Genomic DNA, 22263 nt, shown 5'->3' with positions numbered 1-22263 from the left:
CTGTTCTACCTTAAAAGACAAAAAAAAGGAGAAAAAAAAAAAAAAAAGAAAGAAAAGCCAAGCCCCGACTATGGGGGCAGAGTGCAGGCTGATTGTATGGGGAGATTGATATAGTAAAATGCAGCCTTATTTCCTTGGAGGGGAGGTGCAGGATAAGAGTATGCTAATTAGCCGGAGATTTTTGGGGGGAAGGGGGTGGAATATCAATTTTTATTGCATCACCTGTCAGGAGTGTCCAATCAGCGTCGGCTGTAGGGGAATTAATGGATGAAGGTGTCTCCGGACTCTCACTATAGTGCAGCAGCAGCAGAGGAGCACAGCACATTCCAGTATTCCGGGGGCTCTCATGCACCGGGGGGCTGCACCAAGACTCAGGTACTGGGAGCTGCAGCCTCTTAACAATGGAGAGCTGCCAGTCCTCTCTATGGCTCTAGGACCTGCCTATCTGTCTCTGCCTGGATCTAGAGCTGTACATGTGACTAGTCCTATAGACTTTATAGGGCAATAACCCAGGCTCTCTCTTCCTTCGAGCAGGATGCCTTGAGACTGCAAGCATCAGGATCTGCAACCACCACCACCACCACCACCACCTCGGCTTTGCCAATGCTGGGCATGATATGACCCAAAAGCAATGGGTGATCTGGAGTCTGGCTTTGAAGTGGTGGATGGAGTCAGGCTGGGATACCTGGTCATCAAAGGCAAGCAGATGTTCGCCCTGTCTCAGGTCTTTACAGATCTCCTGAAGAACATCCCAAGAACCACAGTGCACAAGCGAATGGATCACCTAAAAGTGAAGAAGCATCACTGTGACTTGGAGGAGCTGAGGAAGCTCAAGGCGATCAACTCTATAGCTTTCCATGCAGCCAAATGCACTCTGATCTCCAGGGAGGACGTGGAAGCCCTGTACACCTCTTGCAAGACTGAAAGGGTCCTCAAGACAAAAAGGAGGAGGATAAGCAGACCCCTGTCAACAAAAGAGCACCCATCCCCCGACCCTTACTGCAGTTTCTGGAAGGAGAACAAAGTTTGGCTGGGGCTGAATGAAGCAACCAAGCCAATCAAAAGGAAAGCCTATGCTCCTGGAGAGCCAGACCTACCGGCTGCTGATCTACCTCACTTTCTCAGTAAATACACTGGTCACAGCTACACACAAATAGCAAGGTCGCCTTGCAAAACCCCTGGAAACTATGAAACTCCCCAGATCCCCGGAGACTGTGTAGCAGCTTTCCACTCCAGCCTGCCCTACTTCAGGGGCGTGCTGTGCACCAAGCACCCTGCCTACTACTACCAACCAGCCATTGCCCAACCCAAGCTAGGCAGCTCAGTGACTTACAGATACAAAAGGAAAAGGTCTTCAGCGGACAAGAACTCATCATTCCACAGCAGCAGTAGCAGCAGCAGCAGCAGCAGGAGGTTCTTCTTTCTACCCAAGCCCTACAGATCCAAAGGAACCCCCTTGTGCCTGGAGAGGATCCACCTGGTCAATGGCTTCTGTGCCCAGCATCTGGATGCCCTGCAGGAGGCGTACAGCAGCGACTCAGAGTCCAGTTCTGCTGCCAATGACTCGGATTTTGGTTCTAGTTTGTCCAGCAGCAGCAACTCTGTGTCCTCCGATGATGAGGAGGAAGAGGAGGAGGAGGAGGGGAGCCTGTCTGACTCCAGTGAGCTGAGCTCTGATGAGGACAGCTCCTCTGAGTCAGACAGCAGTTCTGTGTCCAGCCAGGTCTCAGTGGAAAGCATACGATTCAGGAGAACTAGTTTTTCCAGCCCTGTTCACATGGCCCCTGCAAACCTCCTCTGCCAGTTCCCCAGGTCCCCCAGCCCTAGTTCTGGTAAGACAACTCACTGTGAGATTAAATCTGAAAGCCAGGATTGGAGTCACCAAGGCTTCAGGAGTCCTGGGATGTATTGTGCCCCTGCTCTGGGGGGCTCCTTTACTGATCAAACCTCTGGGATCCATCTGCCACTTTCTGCTTTCTCCTGTAATGCTGAGAGAGGTAGTGACATGATGACCACCGGTAACTGTGGAACAGAGGGGGGCTCTTCACCTAGCCCAAAGAAAAACAATGCATTTCCACCACCACAAAGGATAAACAGAGAGAGCAAGCTAGCCACTCTCCCACCATGTGTGCAAAAGAACACCACAACCCCCAACTCCTTACATTGTGTGTCTGCAACAACCACTGAAAAGGGGGACAAACTGTGTAGGACACCAGGACCGGTGGATTTGCCTGAAAACTCTGAGCAGAATCCCAAGAGTGGAGGGAATGCATGCACTGATCTGTCCTTTATGCACAATGTCACAATTAAAGTTGAGGACATTAGTGGTCACGAAGAATACCATAGCCAGCATAAGCTAAACTATGAGTGCAATGTTACTAAGGATGAGCTTGATAGTGATAGGAGTAAGAATAGGACTGAGGGGGCTTTAGTGAAAGCCAAACAGGACTCTGTGTGCACTGATAATACACAACAAACCACTTCTGGAGATACCATGACTCCAAGTGAGGAGGAACCTCCATGCACTTTAGATACACAAAACAAGCCTGAGGATGGAGATTACAAATATGGTGCTAAGGTCAGGAAAAATTACAGGACACTGGTGCTAGGAAAAAGACCCATGTCACAGACAACTCCCTGCAAGCCCAATCTGAAATCTGCAAGGAGCCCAAGACCTCCAGGTAAAAGTGAATTTTGTGAAGGGACACTGGATGGTTTGACAGTGCCCAATAGACGCAAAAGGTTAGCCAACAATGTAGCTTCTACGGTAAAAAGACCTTTTCATTTCATGGCAAATTTCCCCAGTCCACCGTCATTGATTATTGGCAAAGACGGAGATTTAGTCCCTGCCTACTCCTTAAACAGCACAAAGGATTCTTACCCACCCCACAAGGCCCATCCTATTTGGAAATGGCAATTGGGTGGTTCTCCAGTACCTCTCCCTCCTAGTCACAAATTCAGGACATTTCAATCATAACAATTTTTTTTTTTGTTTGTGTGTGTTTGTGTGTGAGGGGGTATTGTATTTTTTATTTTATATATTTTTATTTTTTTATTTTTAACAAATGGTTGTATCAGCCTTTTTTTTTTCTTTTTTTTTTAATATTATATTATTATTAATTATTATTATTAATTTGGATTTATTTGCCCTGACATCTCTTGGAGAAGGATATTGGATGCCATTTTTTCATTTGCAATATGGAATTTTTATCACTTGGTTACATTCCTTAGACTACTCAGTGCTTAAAGACTTACGTTAACCCTCGCCTTGAATTGAAGTGGTTGCATTTCTTTTTTTTCTTTTTTTATCTATAATTATTTTTATTTTATATATTATTATAATTTTATTTTATTTTCTCGTTTTTTTTTTTTTTTTTTTTTAAAAACAAAGCACCCGGTGGTACCTCAGTGCATCTGCAACAAAACAAATGTCAAAGCATTAATAAAAGAAACCAGAATATGAGCCATTTGCATTTTTCTGCACTAGATTTGGAAAGTTGAAGTATGACTGTGTCACTCGTTGCCCAATGTGGGTCACCCATGACTAATAAGAAGTAGCAGATTTTACATTAATGTTTGGGTGAAAGGGTGTTTTTGTTGCTTTTTTATTTTTATTATTTTTTTTATAAGAGCAGTTGCACTTAACTTGTTTTTATGGACTGGAATGGTCTTGGGCCTAGATTTTACTCAGGCCTTGGAAAAATAAGCTGCCTCAACAACTAGTGAAAATAAATATGTCATTGTATTTTGTTAAATGATGTCTTTTTACGTGCACAATCATACAGTGTGTAGTGAAATCCCAATTGTATCCAAAGGTCTCTTCTTTTTATTTTCTTTACTGTGTCACTCATGTAGAATCCTATTGTAATATGGCAGGAGAGAAGAGTGACATTTACATTCTCACAAAAAAAAAAAAGAAATGATGATACTTTATATGTGGCTTAGGATGAATCTGACATAGACTGTGCAAATGAAGAGAGTCATATTATTAATGTGACAGAGCGAAAGCTGTGATGATATTGTGGTTTTTATTTTATTTTGTTATTATTATTTTTATTTGTATATTTCTTGGTAAAGGCCCCAGTTTTAATCCCTTGTGATAAATTGCATTATTCATTGTAGCTTAAAAAAAAAAAAAAGGAAAAAAAAAAAAAAAGAGAAAGAAAAAAAAAAAAAAAAGAAAAAAAAAGAAAAGAAGAAAACTTGAATGGTCATTACAAAGCCTGGAGAATTTCTGCAAATGACAATCACAGTCAGTTCTCTACACTTGCACTTATATAAACTGAGTCTAGTAAATATTGTAGAGACCCATTTTGGTGTATTTTTTATTTCCTTGTGTAATGTTGTGTGGACAGCAGTAAATCAAAAAAAAAAAATGGAAATTTGCACTGTCGAGAGCATGTTTCACCTTCATTGAAATAAAAAAAAAAAAACAAAGAAAAAAAAACAACAACAGAAAAAACACTGTTTTCTTGAAAGAATATAAATTCAATACATTTTTTTTTTTTTATATATTTTTTTAATGATATCATGGAGTCTTATGGACTGAGGTGTTGCTAAGCATTTCTGGGATAAAAAATGCTATTTTCTTTCTTTTTTTTTTTAAGTGAGGTTTAAATATTGTGCATAAAAAAAAAGTTAATAAAAAAAAAAAAAAAACATGAAGCAGTGTTTATTTATATACAACAGGATTTGCAGTAAATGATACATTTTTATATGCTGGCCTGGGGGGGGGTGTATTATCTTCAAAAGGGCTAAAAATAAAATGAAAACAACATAGAAAAAAAATATAGAAAAAAATATTTATAGAATTTTTAGATTTAAAGAGTTTAGAGCAGTGGTCCCCAAACTGTGGCCCTCCAGATGTTGCAAAACTACAACTCCCAGCATGCCCGGACAGCCGTTGGCTGTCCGGGCATGCTGGGAGTTGTAGTTTTGCAACATCTGGAGGGCCACAGTTTGGGCACCACTAGTTTAGAGGCATGGCTGCATCATTTTTTATTGTCTACATGTGATTATTGTGCTTCACAAATCCATATTTGCAGGGTAACTTTTTGTTATTTTGGTTCCTTAGGCCTGCCATGCAGTGTACTTTTCCCCCTTTTGCTATTGCATTTGCAGTTCGGCTGCACACTCGTGTTCTTTTAGTCTCCTTTGTCTGTGAATATTTTAGGCAGGCATTAACGGGTGTCACCTTACACTAACCACGTGTCTTCGACCACAGAGCTCTGTAATAACCTATATCCTGAAGCTTTATAATTCATCCAACTGGGTACAAGTTACTTCCTGAATTATAACAATCACTAAATACACCTAAAAATAATAATACTCTAAAATAATTTTCTGCAAAAAAAAAAAAAAAAAAAAAATAAGAAAAAGACACAAAACAAAAAAAAAAGAGGAAACAACAACAAAACAATCACTAGGTTTACAGAAGTTAAGCATAGTTTCTTACTGTGTCTTAAGTGTCTTCCTTCAACAAGTTTTGTGCAAATGGCCTTGTGTTGCTCCAATATTTGTGCAGGCCCACATCATTTACAGGGGGGGGGGGGGGAGATAAGCAGGCTAAATTTAGTGATCAAGAAAAAGTGGGAGTACAATCAGCTGCAAAGTTTACAGATAAGATTAAAGGGAGATAATGCAGGTGGCATGTTAAGAGATTTGGCTACAAGTACAGTTTATACTATGCCACAGCCCTGGCTTGGTCTATGAATACTAAGAATGATATGCAATCAATGAAGAGCCCTTGTGTGCCATTCATGTTTCTCCTATATCTTCTTCTTATCTCAAGGTTGGGTAGGCCTCAAATATGTCAACAACAGTTTTGTAAAAAAAAAAAAAAGTAAATAAAAAAAAAACACCTCAAATGCATATATTGTATTACAAAATAGCTTTGGTTTAGTAGGAGTAGTCAGAGATGATGCAAAATATAAAAAAAATGATATAATGGGAAGACTGGATGTCTGGTTGTGTCACTATTTATATTTAAATATTTTTAAATACCTGATACTTTTTTTGTAAATATTGAACAATCACCTAAGAAAGCTTCTATATCCAGGACCTAGTTGTAATTCATACCTGTATGTTAAAAAGGTCTCAGGAAAAGCTCTGCTGTAGAACTGCATGTCCCAGTGTTTACAACCCCTCTGTTAGGGCAAGCAAGCTGGGACCTGTAGTTTCACAATGTCTGTCCAGCCACAGGTGGGATTTGGTGAAGCAAAAAAAAAAAAACACAGAGGGGTAGACTGTGACTGTAAGAGGATACTCATACAGGCTGGGTAATTCTTGAAAGCAACTCTTAGGAATGCCAACTAATTTCTGTGCAAAAAAATAAATAAAAATAAATAATATAATAATATAAATGCATATTTTAGAGATAGAGTGGGATTTGAAGCTGTGATCTGATCCAGGACTTGCGCAGATAACAATCTGATGTCTTGAAGATATGCTAGATGGAATCTCACATATAATGAATTTCCTTAGACTAGGCCTCTCTTTCTCCTTTTCATGATCAGGAGGCCTCACAAGCACCAGCTTTAAAAGGCCTGAGTTGTTTTGCATGAAACTTCACAATAGGGGTTGGGGGGGGGGGGGGGGGGGGGACTGACAGGCTGTGTGTCCACTGCAGGGCACACATCCCATCCCCACCAGTCATACAAAAGGAAAACAACACAATCCTGGCCTGGAATGCTGCCTGTCCTATCCTATATATCCTATGATACAGTCTAATATCCTGTCCTTCACATACCACTTTATTATTTACATGGTCTGTGCTGTGATCTATATTACTGATATAGGAAAAGTATGGCAAACTGGATACAATAAGGTTCAAGGCAAATGTGGCTACAATATAGATAAACCTGTGGATTTACAGCAGTATGCAATTAAAATGAATCATGCATTCTGGTTCTAAGCATTTCCTTTATATAAAATCCATACTATAGAAACATAGATTATTTTTTTCTCCAGATATTGCAAATATGTGGGTATGTGTCTATTAGTATAGCCTAAATATTGTACAGGATGAATCTAGTTGTACAGAAGGAAAACAACACATCAGTCCATCAAGTCCAACCTAATATTTGCATAATGTGCTGGGGTATATCTATGATTTGCACAGTGATGACTGAGGTTATTTATGAGAGCATGTTCACACAGAAGCGTCTATTTACTCTACATTTTTCATTTGCAATTTTTGCATAACTGATCTGCACAGATTGGACGACTGATGCATCATACAAAGAAGATAGGTAGCACTGGGTTTTCTATTTATTTATTTTTTTATATATATATATTTGCCTCTGTTCTTAGGCCCTAAATAAGAAGCATTCTCATTGAACTGATGAAAAGCAGTGTGGCTATGAATCAGTTTGCATCCCATTACAATGAAGGGGTGAAAAGGATCTATCCATCAAAAGATTTTTTTTTTCATTGTACTTTTTAATTTGACTTTGCAATATACAAAATAAATAAATAAATAACGACACATGAAGGAGATGCAGTGGGATTTAGTCATTATATTTAGGATTAAATTGCCATTGAGACTGAAAATAAAAACAAAAATAAAAGAATACATTTAAAGTGAAAACCAGGGCCCTCAGCATTACATTTGGTAGTAAGACTTGCAAAGGACAGACAGTTCACCAAAAGTTTGTTTATGTACATTCAGAGTGGGGTTGTAAAGTGTGTGAAATTAGGCACTGGTGCTTTAAAGGGGACCTAATTTCCAGTAAATAGGGATGCCTTTCTAAATAGCTTTATTATGTTGTTCCTTGTTAATTGTTGAGAAAATCCCCATTGTTGGGCGTGAATGAGTTTATAGGCCAACGTGGACTCTGCTGTACTCAAAGGCATTAAATGACCACTCTGTAAATGCTTTAAAAAAAAAAAAAAAAGATTACATATGTGTGAACTAGTGACCCTTGCCTGACTTTTATGTGGGGGATTCACCCTGCTGGAAATTAAAATGCTCCACATCAAAACACAGAAGCTCCATTATGGGTGAACCACAAGTTGTTGGTGGACTGTTCCAATAGCAAAACACAGAAAGGGGGTATGGATTGCTATCTACCTATCTATTTTATTTTTAGCTTAGATAGATAAATAAATAAATAAATAAATAAATAGTTTGATAAAGGCTATTGCTGCCGAAACATTGCATTTGAGATGGGGACAATAAAGTAATCCAATTTATTTATTTTTTTAATCCATGACCTGGCTGGTGCTGTGATTTCTGGACTTGGAGTAAATAAATAGATAGATATTGTATAAATAAATCTAAAGATATGTAATTTATAACTTAAATATTATATTTTATACATTTTTATAAAATTATATAATAAATATTGCCATAAGTATTCTAATGAAGTTCAGCAAAACAGACAAGCCCAGTGCTGGACAGAAGGATAGGGCCTCATTACAGAGGATGTTAATCACTTAATTGGGCTATGGACAAGAGCAATGGTGAATGAAAAGGTTGGGTGATTGTGCGCCATGGATGAATCCAGCAACAAAGCCTGTCTGTCAAGATCATCTCAGATATTACCTTCATCAGTCCAAACCATCCACTGTAATAAAAAATGCAAGCACATCATTAAAAGCCAAACACCCACAGCCAGTGGTATGTTTACATACAAGAGAGCTAGTAAAATATATTTATAATAATAAATAAATAAATAAAAATCACTGCAGGGACTTGGCAACTTTGTGTAATTATGGACATAATAAAGTAGTGAAAACACGACATTATCACTCCCACTAAATCATAACAAAGGAGGGAGACTTAATTAGAATTGAGGAATTTACCCATAGTCAGCAGGTATTTGCCAGACCACTCCAGGCTGGGTCCACCAAAAGGCCTGGGGAAAATGACAAAAGAAAAACATTAACATAAATAAAATGTATACAAAACAATAAGATAGATAGATAGATAGATAAACAGACACATACATTATCTCTAGGAAAGATTTCAGGGATGGGTAAAATAAATACATAAATAAAATTAATATACCAATGATAAAAATATATTTAAAAAAATGTGATAGGGTTACTCCCTTTTTTTTTATTATATTATTTATTTATTATCTATCTGTCTGTCTGAATCACAACATTCTACATTGTATCAACTCAACATGCACAATCCTAAAACCCACTGAGAATCCTGATTAATAAGTTCAAGGTACAAGCTTTTAAGAATCTGTGTTAACTATTAACAGTCTATTGTGCACCCTGCCTTCCCCCACTTCTTTATGGAGACCTACATCCAAATTCCAATTCTGTCCTTTCATTTGTACTCTGACAAATACAAAAAAAAAAAAAAAAGATAATGTAATCCCAGACTGAAAAGAAAATAAACCCTCCTGAGCACAATGATGCATACTGATAATTTAGAGTAAAGTATTGGAAGAATCCAGCAATGATTAACCCCTGTGGACCTGTGAATAGGCTTGTATGGTGTGTCTGGCAGAGGATGGGTTAACTCCTGGTTTGCACTTGCAGACCATGCATGGGGACTCTTGTGGGCCTGACTTCCCTTAAAACAGGATGTTTCCATCAGGCAGAATGTGATTTTCCCCTAAGGTTTCCCGCTTGGTTTATTTGGGGAAGGCCTCATCCCTCACCTTACTTAGGGTCACCCATAATTGTTTTCTAATATCCACTGATTTCCTTAGTAGTTTTTAAACACTGTAGGGGAGTTTTTCCCAGCAAAAAATGCTTTAAAAATAAATAATTTTTCCTTTTACTGTTAACAAAACAAATCCACCTACAATGCTTCAGCCTGGTATCAAATTAAGCTTAATTGTGTGGATCTTTTCATTTTATTTATATATTTATTTATTTATTGGGGGGGGGGGGGGATGCTTTACAGTGCATTAGTCAATTATAATAATAATAATAATACTAAAAAGAATAACCTCAAAAATATGTAACATTTGTATAAATACATTTCCATAAATCCAAAAATTGTTTATAATTTTTATTTTATTTTTGGTGCATCATCATTTTTGTAGTCAAAACAAGCACATCTCATGTTATGCAACAGGAACCAACCTATCAAGATGAAATCATAAGGCAGGAATGTTTCCATTGTTATTTTTGTTTTTAATGAATATTGCTGTTAGATATTTTTTTTTATTAATATTACTAAAACTATGGTTTAGAGCTACACTGCATCCATCAGAGCTATAAAATCAGGTAAAAGACATTAAAAACAACTTTTTCGCACTTTTTATTGTCATATAAGATTTCTAGTATTTTACGATAATATTAATTTTATTATGTTTTATGTCCTATAGTGTGGTGTGTGATCCTGATCAGGCCATATAAATAAAATAATAATATAAAGAATAACAAAAAATATTACCATTATTAGAAATAGTCTCTCCTATGTCTCATTTCCCCCTAAATATGAAAATGTATCTAGAACAATGTTCCCTTATGTGTGGCACTCCAGCAGTTGCAAAAACCACAACTCCCATCATGTCCTGACAGCCAACGTGTGGCTCTCCAGCTGTTGTAAAACTACCATACCCATCATCAATATGCCCAGATAGCCAAAGGCTGTCAGGACATAATGATGATGGGAGTTGTAGTTTTGTAACAGCTGAGAGACACAAGTTTTCTTTTAGGGTATGCTGGGAGTTGTTGGTTTGTAACATCTCAATAACTATACGTTGGCTGTCAGGGCATAATAGGAGTTGTAGATGCTATATTTAATCCCATAAACACATAAACAGATACATATTATAGATAGATATGAGATAGATAGATAGACAGATAGATATATATGAGATAGATAGATAGATATGAGATAGATAGATAGATAGATAGATAGATAGATAGATATGAGATAGATAGATAGATATGAGATAGATAGATATGAGATAGATAGATATATATGAGATAGATAGATATGAGATAGATAGATTTGATATAGATAGATAGATATGAGACAGATAGTTAGATATGAGATAGATAGATAGATATATATGAGATAGATAGATAGATATGAGATAGATAGATAGATATGAGATAGATAGATATGAGATAGACAGATAGATAATTGAGAGATAGATATATAGATAGATATATAATTGAGTGATAGATAGATAATTGAGAGATAGATAGACAGAAAGAAAACTGAGAGATAGATAGATATATAGATAGATAATTGAGAGATAGATAGATAGATATGAGATAGATAGATATTAGATAGGTAGATAGATAGACAGATAGATAATTGAGAGATAGATAGATAGATAGATATATAGATATGAGATAGACAGATAGATAGATGTATAGATAGATAGATAAGAGATAGATAGATAATTGAGAGATAGATAGATATGAGATGACAGATAGATATTAGATAGATAGATGATAGAAGATAGATATAAAATAGATAGATAATTGAGAGATAGATAGATATGATATAGATAGATAGATAGGAGATAGATAGACAGATAGATAGATAGATATGAGATAGATAGATAGACAGAGAGATAATTGAGAGAGATAGACAGAAAGATAATTGAGAGATAGATAGATATATAGATAGATAATTGAGAGAGAGAGAGAGAGATAGATATGAGATAGATAGATAGATAGATAGATAGACTGATAGATAATTGAGAGATAGATGGATATGAGATAGATAGATATGAGATAGATAGATAGTCAGATAGATAGATAGATAGACAGATAATTGAGAGATAGATAGATATGAGATAGATAGATAGTCAGATAGATAGATAGATGGATAGATAGACAGACAGACAGACAGACAGACAGACAGACAGATAGATAGATAGATAGATAGATAGATAGATATCCAAAGTCGGTTTAGGCAGCACACGGATCCAAATTCAAATAAAGTGCAGTTTTATTTTCCCATATCAAGATACAACGTTTCGGCACTATCACACTGCCTTTCTCAAGCACGGTACTGCTGATACTGCTGAAACGTTGTATCTTGATATGGGAAAATAAAACTGCACTTTATTTGAATTTGGATCCGTGTGCTGCCTAAACCGACTCTGGATATCTACTATACAGGCTGCGACTGGGACTGTTCATCTTGGATTGCACCCACCTACTGCCGTCCACCTCTGTTGTGCTGTCTCCGCGCTGTGTTGTGTAGATAGATAGATAGATAGATAGATATATAGATAGATAGATATGAGAGAGATAGATGGATAATAGATATGAAATAGATAGATAGATATGAGATAGATAGATAGATAGATAGATATGAGATAGATAGATAGATAGATATGAGATAGATAGATAGATATGAGATAGATAGATAGATAGATATGAGATAGATAGATATGAGATAGATAGATAGATATGCGATAGATAGATATGAGATAGATAGATATGAGATAGATATATAGATAGATATGAGAGAGAGAGATAGATAGATATGAGATGACAGATAGATATAAAATAGATAGATAATTGAGAGATAGATAGATATATGTAGCACGCAATGTGTCCTAGTCTGTTATGATACACAATGTCACACACAGACTTTGCCATAAATATAATTTGTTTTCTATAATAAATCTAGAATTTATAAGTAATATGTATATAGAGAAATAACGAGGACGAATCGTGTATCTGAGAGCATCGAGTGTGATTTTCCCCAGTGCACACGGGGCGATTTCCTATCGCACATCCCTAAAATCACTTCCACATAATATGGGGCAGGAGGCATTGCACAATAAACCCCCGATCTGTGCACATTTGGCGCAGACTTCATAAATAAATAAAAAGTTCCATTGAAGCGACTCTATAACACTGTGAGAGCTGATGCAGGCGCGGTATACAGAGGACGGGGCTCGGGCCGTGCGATCTGGGGGGAATAAGATCGCACTTAATAACTGGCGATGTTTTTGCACTAAGATGAATCTGACCGCGCAGTTAGCACTGATAATTGCGTCTGCACCTTAGCACGATGAGACGTTATCGCTGCGTCTTTTAGGTTTTTTATTAAAGAGGCTTATTCTGCTAGGAAAAGAATTCGGCGGAGAAGTCGGGGCCGGATACATTGTATCTCTGCAGCAGCGCTGGTCAGGCGGATTGTGGAGTTTTCTGTTTTTATTTTATTTTATGTTTTCAAATTTTGAATGTAAATATTTCAATTGTTTCATTTATAACGGTCGCACAGTAACGGTCATAACGGTTTATTTGTTTGTGTGGACCGTTGGGGAACACATTTGTACATGTATTTGGGAGATGTAGAGGAGACATTACGTTGCTTACCTATAAATACACATTACTATACCTGTAAATACACATGACTATACCTGTAAATACACATGACTATACCTATAATACACATTACTATACCTGTAAATATACATGACTATACCTATAAATACACATGACTATACCTGTAAATACACATGACCATACCTGTAAATACACATTACTATACCTATAAATACACATTACTATACCTGTAAATATACATGACTATACCTATAATACACATTACTATACCTGTAAATACACATGACTATACCTATAATACAAATGACTATACCTGTAAATACACATGACTATACCTATAATACACATTACTATACCTGTAAATATACATGACTATACCTATAAATACACATGACTATACCTGTAAATACACATGACCATACCTGTAAATACACATTACTATACCTATAAATACACATTACTATACCTGTAAATACACATGACTATACCTATAATACACATGACTATACCTGTAAATACACATGACTATACCTATAATACACATGACTATACCTGTAAATACACATGACTATACCTATAATACACATTACTATACCTGTAAATATACATGACTATACCTATAATACACATTACTATACCTGTAAATACACATGACTATACCTATAATACACATTACTATACCTATAATACACATTACTATACCTATAATACACATTACTATACCTGTAAATATACATGACTATACCTATCATACACATTACTATACCTGTAAATACACATGACTATACCTATAATAGACATTACTATACCTATAATACACATTACTATACCTGTAAATACACATTACTATACCTGTAAATACACATGCCTATACCTATAATACACATTACTATACCTGTAAATACGCTTGACTATACCTATAATACGCATTACTATACCTGTAAATACACATTACTATACTTGTAAATACACATGACTATACCTATAATACACATTACTATACCTATGATACACATTACTATACCTGTAAATACACATTACTATACCTGTAAATACACATGACTATACCTATAATACGCATTACTATACCTGTAAATACACATGACTATACCTTTTATACACATATTATTATTGTAGATTATAGCTACATTTATATTAGTATAAAATAATATTATATGCACCAATTATAAATGGCTATTGTATGGTCCAAGTGTTTAGCATCAAAATACATTTTACGACATCTTGGTGGACCAGTGTTTCCCAACCAGTGTGCCCCCAGCTGTTGCAAAACTACAACTCCCAGCATGCCCGGACAGCCTTTGGCTGTCCGGGCATGCTGGGAGTTGTAGTTTTGCAACAGCTGGAGGCACCCTGCTAGGGAAACACTGTCCTAGACAATTCTTTACCCAGCGATATAATAAAGAGTGTGGGGAGAAGGATTGTAGGGACTGATAGGACTTATAATATCATTAGAGACTGATTGATAAGAGACGGTGTTAAATGTCGCTATAGAGAGGCAGCGCGTGTATAATGCACAACCACGCGGTATTTATCTAGAGGGAGATAAGAAAGATTAACTCATGCTGTGCCACACTCAAGGAGGCTTGGCTGCGTTATTGAGTGTGGACTCGTATCCAGAACGCCAATCTGCGGCATTGTAGATGTAGCAGAGCTGAGGATGTTTCCGCATCACATTATTATTACAAGCTGCGGATTTCCATTGGAGAACTGGGAAACTACACCAATTCTCAGGGATATTGTCTGTTTTTACCATTTACCCCTTCGGTGTAGGTGATAAGTGCATAAATGGCGCAGGGGTACATACTTATCCCCCCCCCCAGGATACCCTCCTAAAGTTCCACGCCAGATTGGTTTGATGTAGTATATAACTGGTGCCCCTGTACCCCTATATTCCTATCCCTAGAGGTCGGCCAATCCCTGACCTGATGTGATCATGGATAAGGCTACCTCCATACACCACAATGAGGGAGAGATGGGTACTATGACCCTCATCATCGTCAGACATTGTGATAGGCTCAGGACTCTGCCCAAAATAGTCTCCGCACTTATTATGAAGTTTACTGGAGGAGCAACATGTCTATTGTCCAAAATCTACACAAACAAACAAAAGTACAAGTACAAGTACACACTGTGCAGATCACGTACGGTACCGAGTGCAAATATGTGCGATAGTTCCCGTTATGTAGTTGTAGTATATCTATCTATCTATCTATCATCTATCTCATATATATCTATCTATCTCATATCTATCTATCTATCTATCTCATATCTATCTATCTATTTATCTCATATCTATCTATCTATCTATCTCATATCTATCTATCCATCTATCTCATATCTATCTATCTATCTCATATCTATCTATCTATTTATCTCATATCTATCTATCCATCTATCTCATATCTATCTATCTATCTATCTCATAACTATATCATATCTATCTATCTATCTAATATCTATCTATCTATCTATATATCCATCTATCTATCTCATATCTATCTATCTATCTCATATCTATCTATCTATCTATCTATCTATCTATCTCATATCTATCTATCTATCTATCTATCCATATCTATCTATCTATCTATCTATCTCATATCTATCTATCTATCTATCTATCTATCTCTCATATCTATCTATCTATCTATCTATCTATCTATCTATCTATCATCTATCTATCCATCTTATCTATCTATATATCTATCTATCTATCTCTCATATCAAGCTATCTATCTATCTATCTATCTATGTATATATATATATATATATATATATATATATATGTCAATCTATCTTCTCTCTCTCTCTCTCTCTCTCTCTCTCTCTCATATCTTTCTATCTATCTATCTATCTATCTATCTATCTATCTATCTATCTATCTATAACATCCAAAAGGCAGCAGCACTCCAATGACCTATCTCACCGCCCATATGATCATTGTTTTATACTTTGCACCTGTGTATATGCACTAATAATTTGCACTTTGTATTTATTATACATATTGATATTGTATAGATGTTTGGGTCATTATTGATATGTACTCTGTATGTGTATCTCTTAAACCTGCACTGAACTAATTATGTATCATTCATTGTAATTAACTTATTGATTTTGTATGCCTATATATACCCACCACTGTGTATCATTTGTTGCTTGAAAATGTCTAGGGTTGCCTCAGGTTTGCTGAATAAATCCCTTGTTTTCATCTATTGGAGTGCTGCTGCCTTCTGGATGTTGTAATGGAGTGGGTCCTGGACCCGGACCGGACATAGCGGGCACCTGAGCACCTCTTTTCGTCAGCGTGCTGCTTTCCTGGATTGTGCTGTATCTATCTATCTATCTCATATCTATCTATCTATCTATCTATCCATCTCATATCTATCTATCTATCTATCTATCTATCTATCTCATATCTATCTATCAATATATCTCATATATATCTATTGATCTATCTATCTATCTATCTCATATCTATCTATCTATCCATATATCTCATATCTATCTATCTCTATCATATCTATCTATCTATCTCATATCTATCTATCTATCCATATATCTCATATCTATCTATCTCTATCATATCTATCTATCTATCTATCTATCTATCTCATATCTATCTATCTATCTATCTATCTATCTATCTATCTATCTATCTCATATCTATCTATCTCATATCTATCTATCCATATATCTCATATATATCTATCTATCTCATATCTATCTATCTATCCATATATCTCATATCTATCTATCTCTATCATATCTATCTATCTATCTCATATCTATCTATCTATCTCTCTCTCTCATATCTATCTATCTATATCATATATCATATCTATCTATCTCATATCTATCTATCTATCTATCTATCTATCTATCTCATATCTATCTATCTATCTATCTATCTATCTATCTATCTATCTCATATCTATCTATCTATCTCTCATATCTATCTATCTATCTATCTATCTATCTATCTATCTATCTCATATCTATCTATCTATCTATCATCTCATATCTATCTATATCATATCTATCTATCTCATATCTATCTATCTATCTCTCTCTCATATCTATCTATCTATCTATCTATCTCCTATCTATCTATCTATCTATCTATCTACCTATTTATCTCATTTCTATCTATCTATCTATCTCATATCTATCTATCTATCTATCTATCTATCTATCTATCTATCTATCTATCTATCTATCTAACTGTCTTATATCTATCTATCTCATATCTATCTCATATCTACCTATCTACTTATCATCTGCCTAATCCATCCCTTCCAGATCCCCCATCGTCCCCATGTTTGCTCTCATGTTCCCCTCTTGTCATGATCCGGGGGTGAGGAGGGGCAGTCACATATTATTTGAGGAATCCTTCCATACTGTGCACCGTCTTTGTCTCACAGGAGGAGTTGCCGGATGAAGCAGTGGGCCCCTTTACCTTCCATAAGTCTCATTTTCTGGGAGTCCTGTATTTTTCTTGACTCTTTCTATTCCCTTTTCTGAGTTTGTGCCCAGTACAGCAATAGCGGGGCCACCAGTATCCTAAAATACTATACTAATGTTCAATTTACTAGCATTCAATATATACAGCATAAGATAACAAACAGTATATACAACATACCAAAATATAATATACCGACATACTACAAACTACATACAATATATTTATTACAATATACTAACATACAATGTAAACAACATACTAAAATAATAGACAATATGCCAATATAATATAAACTATATACAGTATATGCAACACAATATACTAACATACAATGAAGACAACATACTATAAACATAAACATATGCCCTGACAGCTTATACACAACATATTAAAACACAATACAATATACCAAGATGCTATATACGAACATAAAATATTTGCAACACAATATACACATATAGTATATGCAACATACCAAAAGGCAATACAATATATCAGCATGCTACACACTGACATACAATAAATACAACATAATATGCAAAACAATATACTAGCATACAATATATATGTATAGCACAATATGCTGACATACAATACATATAGTACAATATACTAAAAACACCATATTAAAGTAAATAGTAAAACAAGATGAAACAAGATGAGATATATCAAAATATACAGCCTGTCATAGGACAGCTCTTATATACAATACTTGTCATAGGACAGCTCTTATATACAATACTTGTCATAGGACAGCTCTTATATACAATACTTGTCATAGGACAGCTCTTATATACAATACTTGTCATAGGACAGCTCTTATATACAATACTTGTCATAGGACAGCTCTTATATACAATACTTGTCATAGGACAGCTCTTATACAAAGATTGGTTTTACCTGGAGATATGGCCCAGGCATTTTATAATGCAAATTAAGGCATACATTTTTTTCTATTAATATGGTATTACACTTACTATGTCCTAATACAATATCTGTCTATCTATCTATCTATCTATCTATCTATCTATCTCATATCTATCTATCTCATATCTATCTATCTATCTCATATCTATCTATCTATCTATCTATCTATCTATCTATCTCATATCTATCTATATAATCTCATCTCTGTCTCATATCTATCTATCTATCTATCTATCATCTATCTAGCTCATATCTATATCTATGTCATATCTATCTATCTATCTATCTATCTATCTATCTATCTATCTATCTATCTATCTATCTCATATCTATCTATCTATCTATCTATCTCATATCTATCTATCTAATATCTATCTATCTATCTATCTATCTCATATCTATCTATCTATCTTATATCTATCTATCTCATATATATCTATCTAGCTATCTATCTATCTCATATCTATCTATCTATCTATCTATCTATCTCATATCTATCTATCTATCTATCTATCTCATATCTATCTATCTATCTATCTATCTATCTATCTATCTATCTATCTATCTATCCATCTCATATCTATCTATCTATCTATCTCATATCTATATATCCATCTATCTATCTCATATCTATCTATCTATCTCATATCTATCTATCTCATATCTATCTATCTATCTCATATCTATCTATCTATTTATCTATCTCATATCTATCTATCTCATATCTATCTATCCATCGATCTAATCTCTCTACTCCCCTACTTTGCCTTTTTCAGACTTGCAATTCTTTAAACCTGATCCCCCCTTATCTGTAAAATAAGATCTCCAGTCATTTACATTTGTAGATAAAGTCCTATTGTGTTTGCCCCAGGATTTTCACTGCAAGCATTTGGGAAGCCTCAGTAAATAGATCCCAACATGATGTTTATTTTCCTCTGTGGGTGTCATGGGGTCTGTGTGCTTGGAATTCTTCTTATGGGCCTTACTCTCCGAGCAGGGTACATGGACAGGGGCTCCTAAATAATCGAACAAAACAAATTAAAAATAAACTAATAAAATAACAATAATTGACTGTGTAACTTTTTCTCTTTCTTTTAGTTGGGGTTTATAATTTGGTTTTGCATTACTGTTCCCATTGTGTACCTGCAGCATTTTCTTTTATGGATTGCACCTTCTAACCTTGTGTTTTATTGTAGGTCCCTGCTGCTAGAAAGGACTGGAGAGGAAAACCTGCACAAACTCTTTCCCAAACCTTCTGAATATGGTTGAAAGACTCATCAGAATCCACTGTCACTATTGTGGCTTATCAGAAGCAGTAAATTATGTGTATAATAAATATTTCTTTATTTTACTAATTGCTTCATTTTCTAAAATCACAGAAGGCGTGGTCTTTAAACAACTGCACCCAGACCCCAAATTTTAAAGAAGAAAATGAATTGGGTTAACCCTTCATAATCTGCTGTAAGAAAGTCCAATTAAATGTGCACAGAGGACTGAGAGGGTCTCACAAGCCACTTCAGCCCCTGGTCACTCTGTCTCCCTGTCATAACTTTAGATTCATGCCCCCAGCTCCAAATAAAGACAGTCACTTGAAGCACACAACCTCTATTGTCCTGAGAAGTGTCCCCCAATCCTGGAGCCCCCAAACCTGGCAGCTGAGTTTTATAAAGCTATTTTATCTTTTTGTCTGGAAATGTAATGGAACCAAGGACAGCAGATTGGTCAGGACCAGGCTTCCTCTTGAAGTACAAGAACACATAAATAAATAAATAAATAAATAAATAAATGAATAAATAAATAAATAAATAAATAAATGGTGTGATCCTTTGTCTTTTACAAGGCTCCAATTGTTTCAGCTATTTCATATTCTTAGGCCTCAAATTGAGGATGAACATGAAGAATTGAAAAACTCTAAAACTATGGAAAAAGCTTGAATGTGTAATGTTTATAAATCCAGTCCTATATGTCATTGTGGTAGAACTAAGATGTTTTATCTGGATCTCAGGTTATCTATTGTCTCCTGCCTCCCCCATCCATTTAATGCTCATCAGCAGCAGCAGCACTCCAGACTGTGTCCTGTCTATACTGCCATCAGACCATTGGATGTAAGTTATTTAATGCTACATTATGGCAAGAATTACTTACTCTGAAATTAAATAATTTCTTGGAATGGACTGTAGCATTCAACGATTTTCAGGGATCATTTCTTTTACTTTAGATTTTGGTATTGGGCCACACTCTTGAACTTTTGAAGAATTTACCACTATTTTCTCTTGCTACAATAAAAAACTTATACCATCATGGAAGTCTTTGAAAATGTGTCATTCTTTTTAATACATTTATCTCTTAATTAAAAAAAAAAAAAAAAAAAAAAGTTTAACTAGGGCCTATGGATATTTAAAAGCCTAAATATCTGTAGAAAAAAAAAAAAGCCTAAACATCTGTAGCATATCTGAAATCTGTACTATATCTTAAATTATTCTGGATTTATCCATCCAATTCTTGAATGTGATTTTTTAATTAAAAACACAATTACTTTTCAATTTTACTATAAAAAAAATGTAAAAAAATAAATGAAAAAAAAGAAGAAAAACAATCCATACATTATATAAAAAATGATATTAACAGCTTCAAAAACAATCTAAACTTTTCGAATCATATATCATATGTCTTAAACTTTTAATATATATTAAATGTTTTATTGTTGGTGGCAGAAAATGACATATTATTATACTTTTGATACACAAATATTTAATTAGATTTTTTTTTACCATTCTGTAACTTGTGAAACAAACAAAAAAATAGTAATAATAATAATAAAATGATGATGACAAAAAAAACCTAAAAAATAATAATTAACACTTTAATGACTACTACTACTAATAATAAGCTTGCGCTGTATGTGTGCAGTGTATTAGATACATTGTTGTCCTGAATGGCTGCTTTGGATACACTGTAGTCTGTATTTATAAACAATCTCCTAAATTTTGAATATTCATATAAACCAGTAAAGGTATTTTGGCAGAGGCCATACATGTCTTGGGCCCTGTAGATGCCCAGACCATTGGGCACAGAGGAGACTGGGATCCACCAAACGGAATCTCCCTGTAAAGATCAGGACTGAGCATTCTCCCAGATAATGGGCAGATTCCGTGTGAATGATCAGAGGCTGCCCCCATTGTCCCAGGATATGAGAGGAAGGCAAGTGACGTAGCAGGGAACAATGGCGCCTGTGAATGAGTGTGTGTGATTGACAGCAGGGGGCGGCCTGACCCCGGGGAATAGCGCTGATTAGTGTGACTGCACAGGACATCACCCGGATTACACCACTGCTGCCCCCTAATCCCAGCTCTGGTGTACAGGAGACTCACAAATAAATGGGAAATACAATCCGGACAGATTGAGCACTTGTACAGTCAGAGCTTCACTAATAATGGGGTATATTGGGATTATACTTTACTACACCCAATAGATAGGGGACTTATCAGCAAGGCCTCCTCAATGCACCAGTAATAGCAGGACAGTCATGACTAGTATATAGACCACATACATCATATACATCAGATACATCACATATATCATATATATTATATACTTCATATACATCACATATATCA

General features: G+C 35.5%; 1 protein-coding gene across 2 annotated transcripts; it reads left to right on the top strand.

The window, feature by feature from the left end:
- The first annotated feature begins 225 nt into the window (after positions 1 to 225).
- SKIDA1 (SKI/DACH domain containing 1) lies at positions 226 to 20364 on the top strand. Of its 2 annotated transcripts, none has more exons than XM_056519262.1 (2): positions 226 to 2681; positions 19843 to 20364. In XM_056519262.1, the coding sequence occupies exons 1-2, from the start codon at positions 632 to 634 to the stop codon at positions 19854 to 19856; spliced, it is 2064 nt and encodes a 687-aa protein (XP_056375237.1). In that variant the 5' UTR covers positions 226 to 631; the 3' UTR covers positions 19857 to 20364. The 2 variants fall into 2 exon arrangements, with proteins under 2 accessions (XP_056375237.1, XP_056375236.1); XM_056519261.1 differs by lacking the exon at positions 19843 to 20364 and having other exon boundaries at positions 226 to 375; positions 535 to 4598.
- Positions 20365 to 22263: the final 1899 nt, after the last annotated feature.

This window comes from Hyla sarda, chromosome 5 (assembly GCF_029499605.1).
Source record: "Hyla sarda isolate aHylSar1 chromosome 5, aHylSar1.hap1, whole genome shotgun sequence".
Lineage (NCBI taxonomy): Eukaryota > Metazoa > Chordata > Amphibia > Anura > Hylidae > Hyla > Hyla sarda.
Note: the sequence above shows the minus strand (reverse complement) of the source record. Positions and strands in the feature narration are given on the sequence as shown.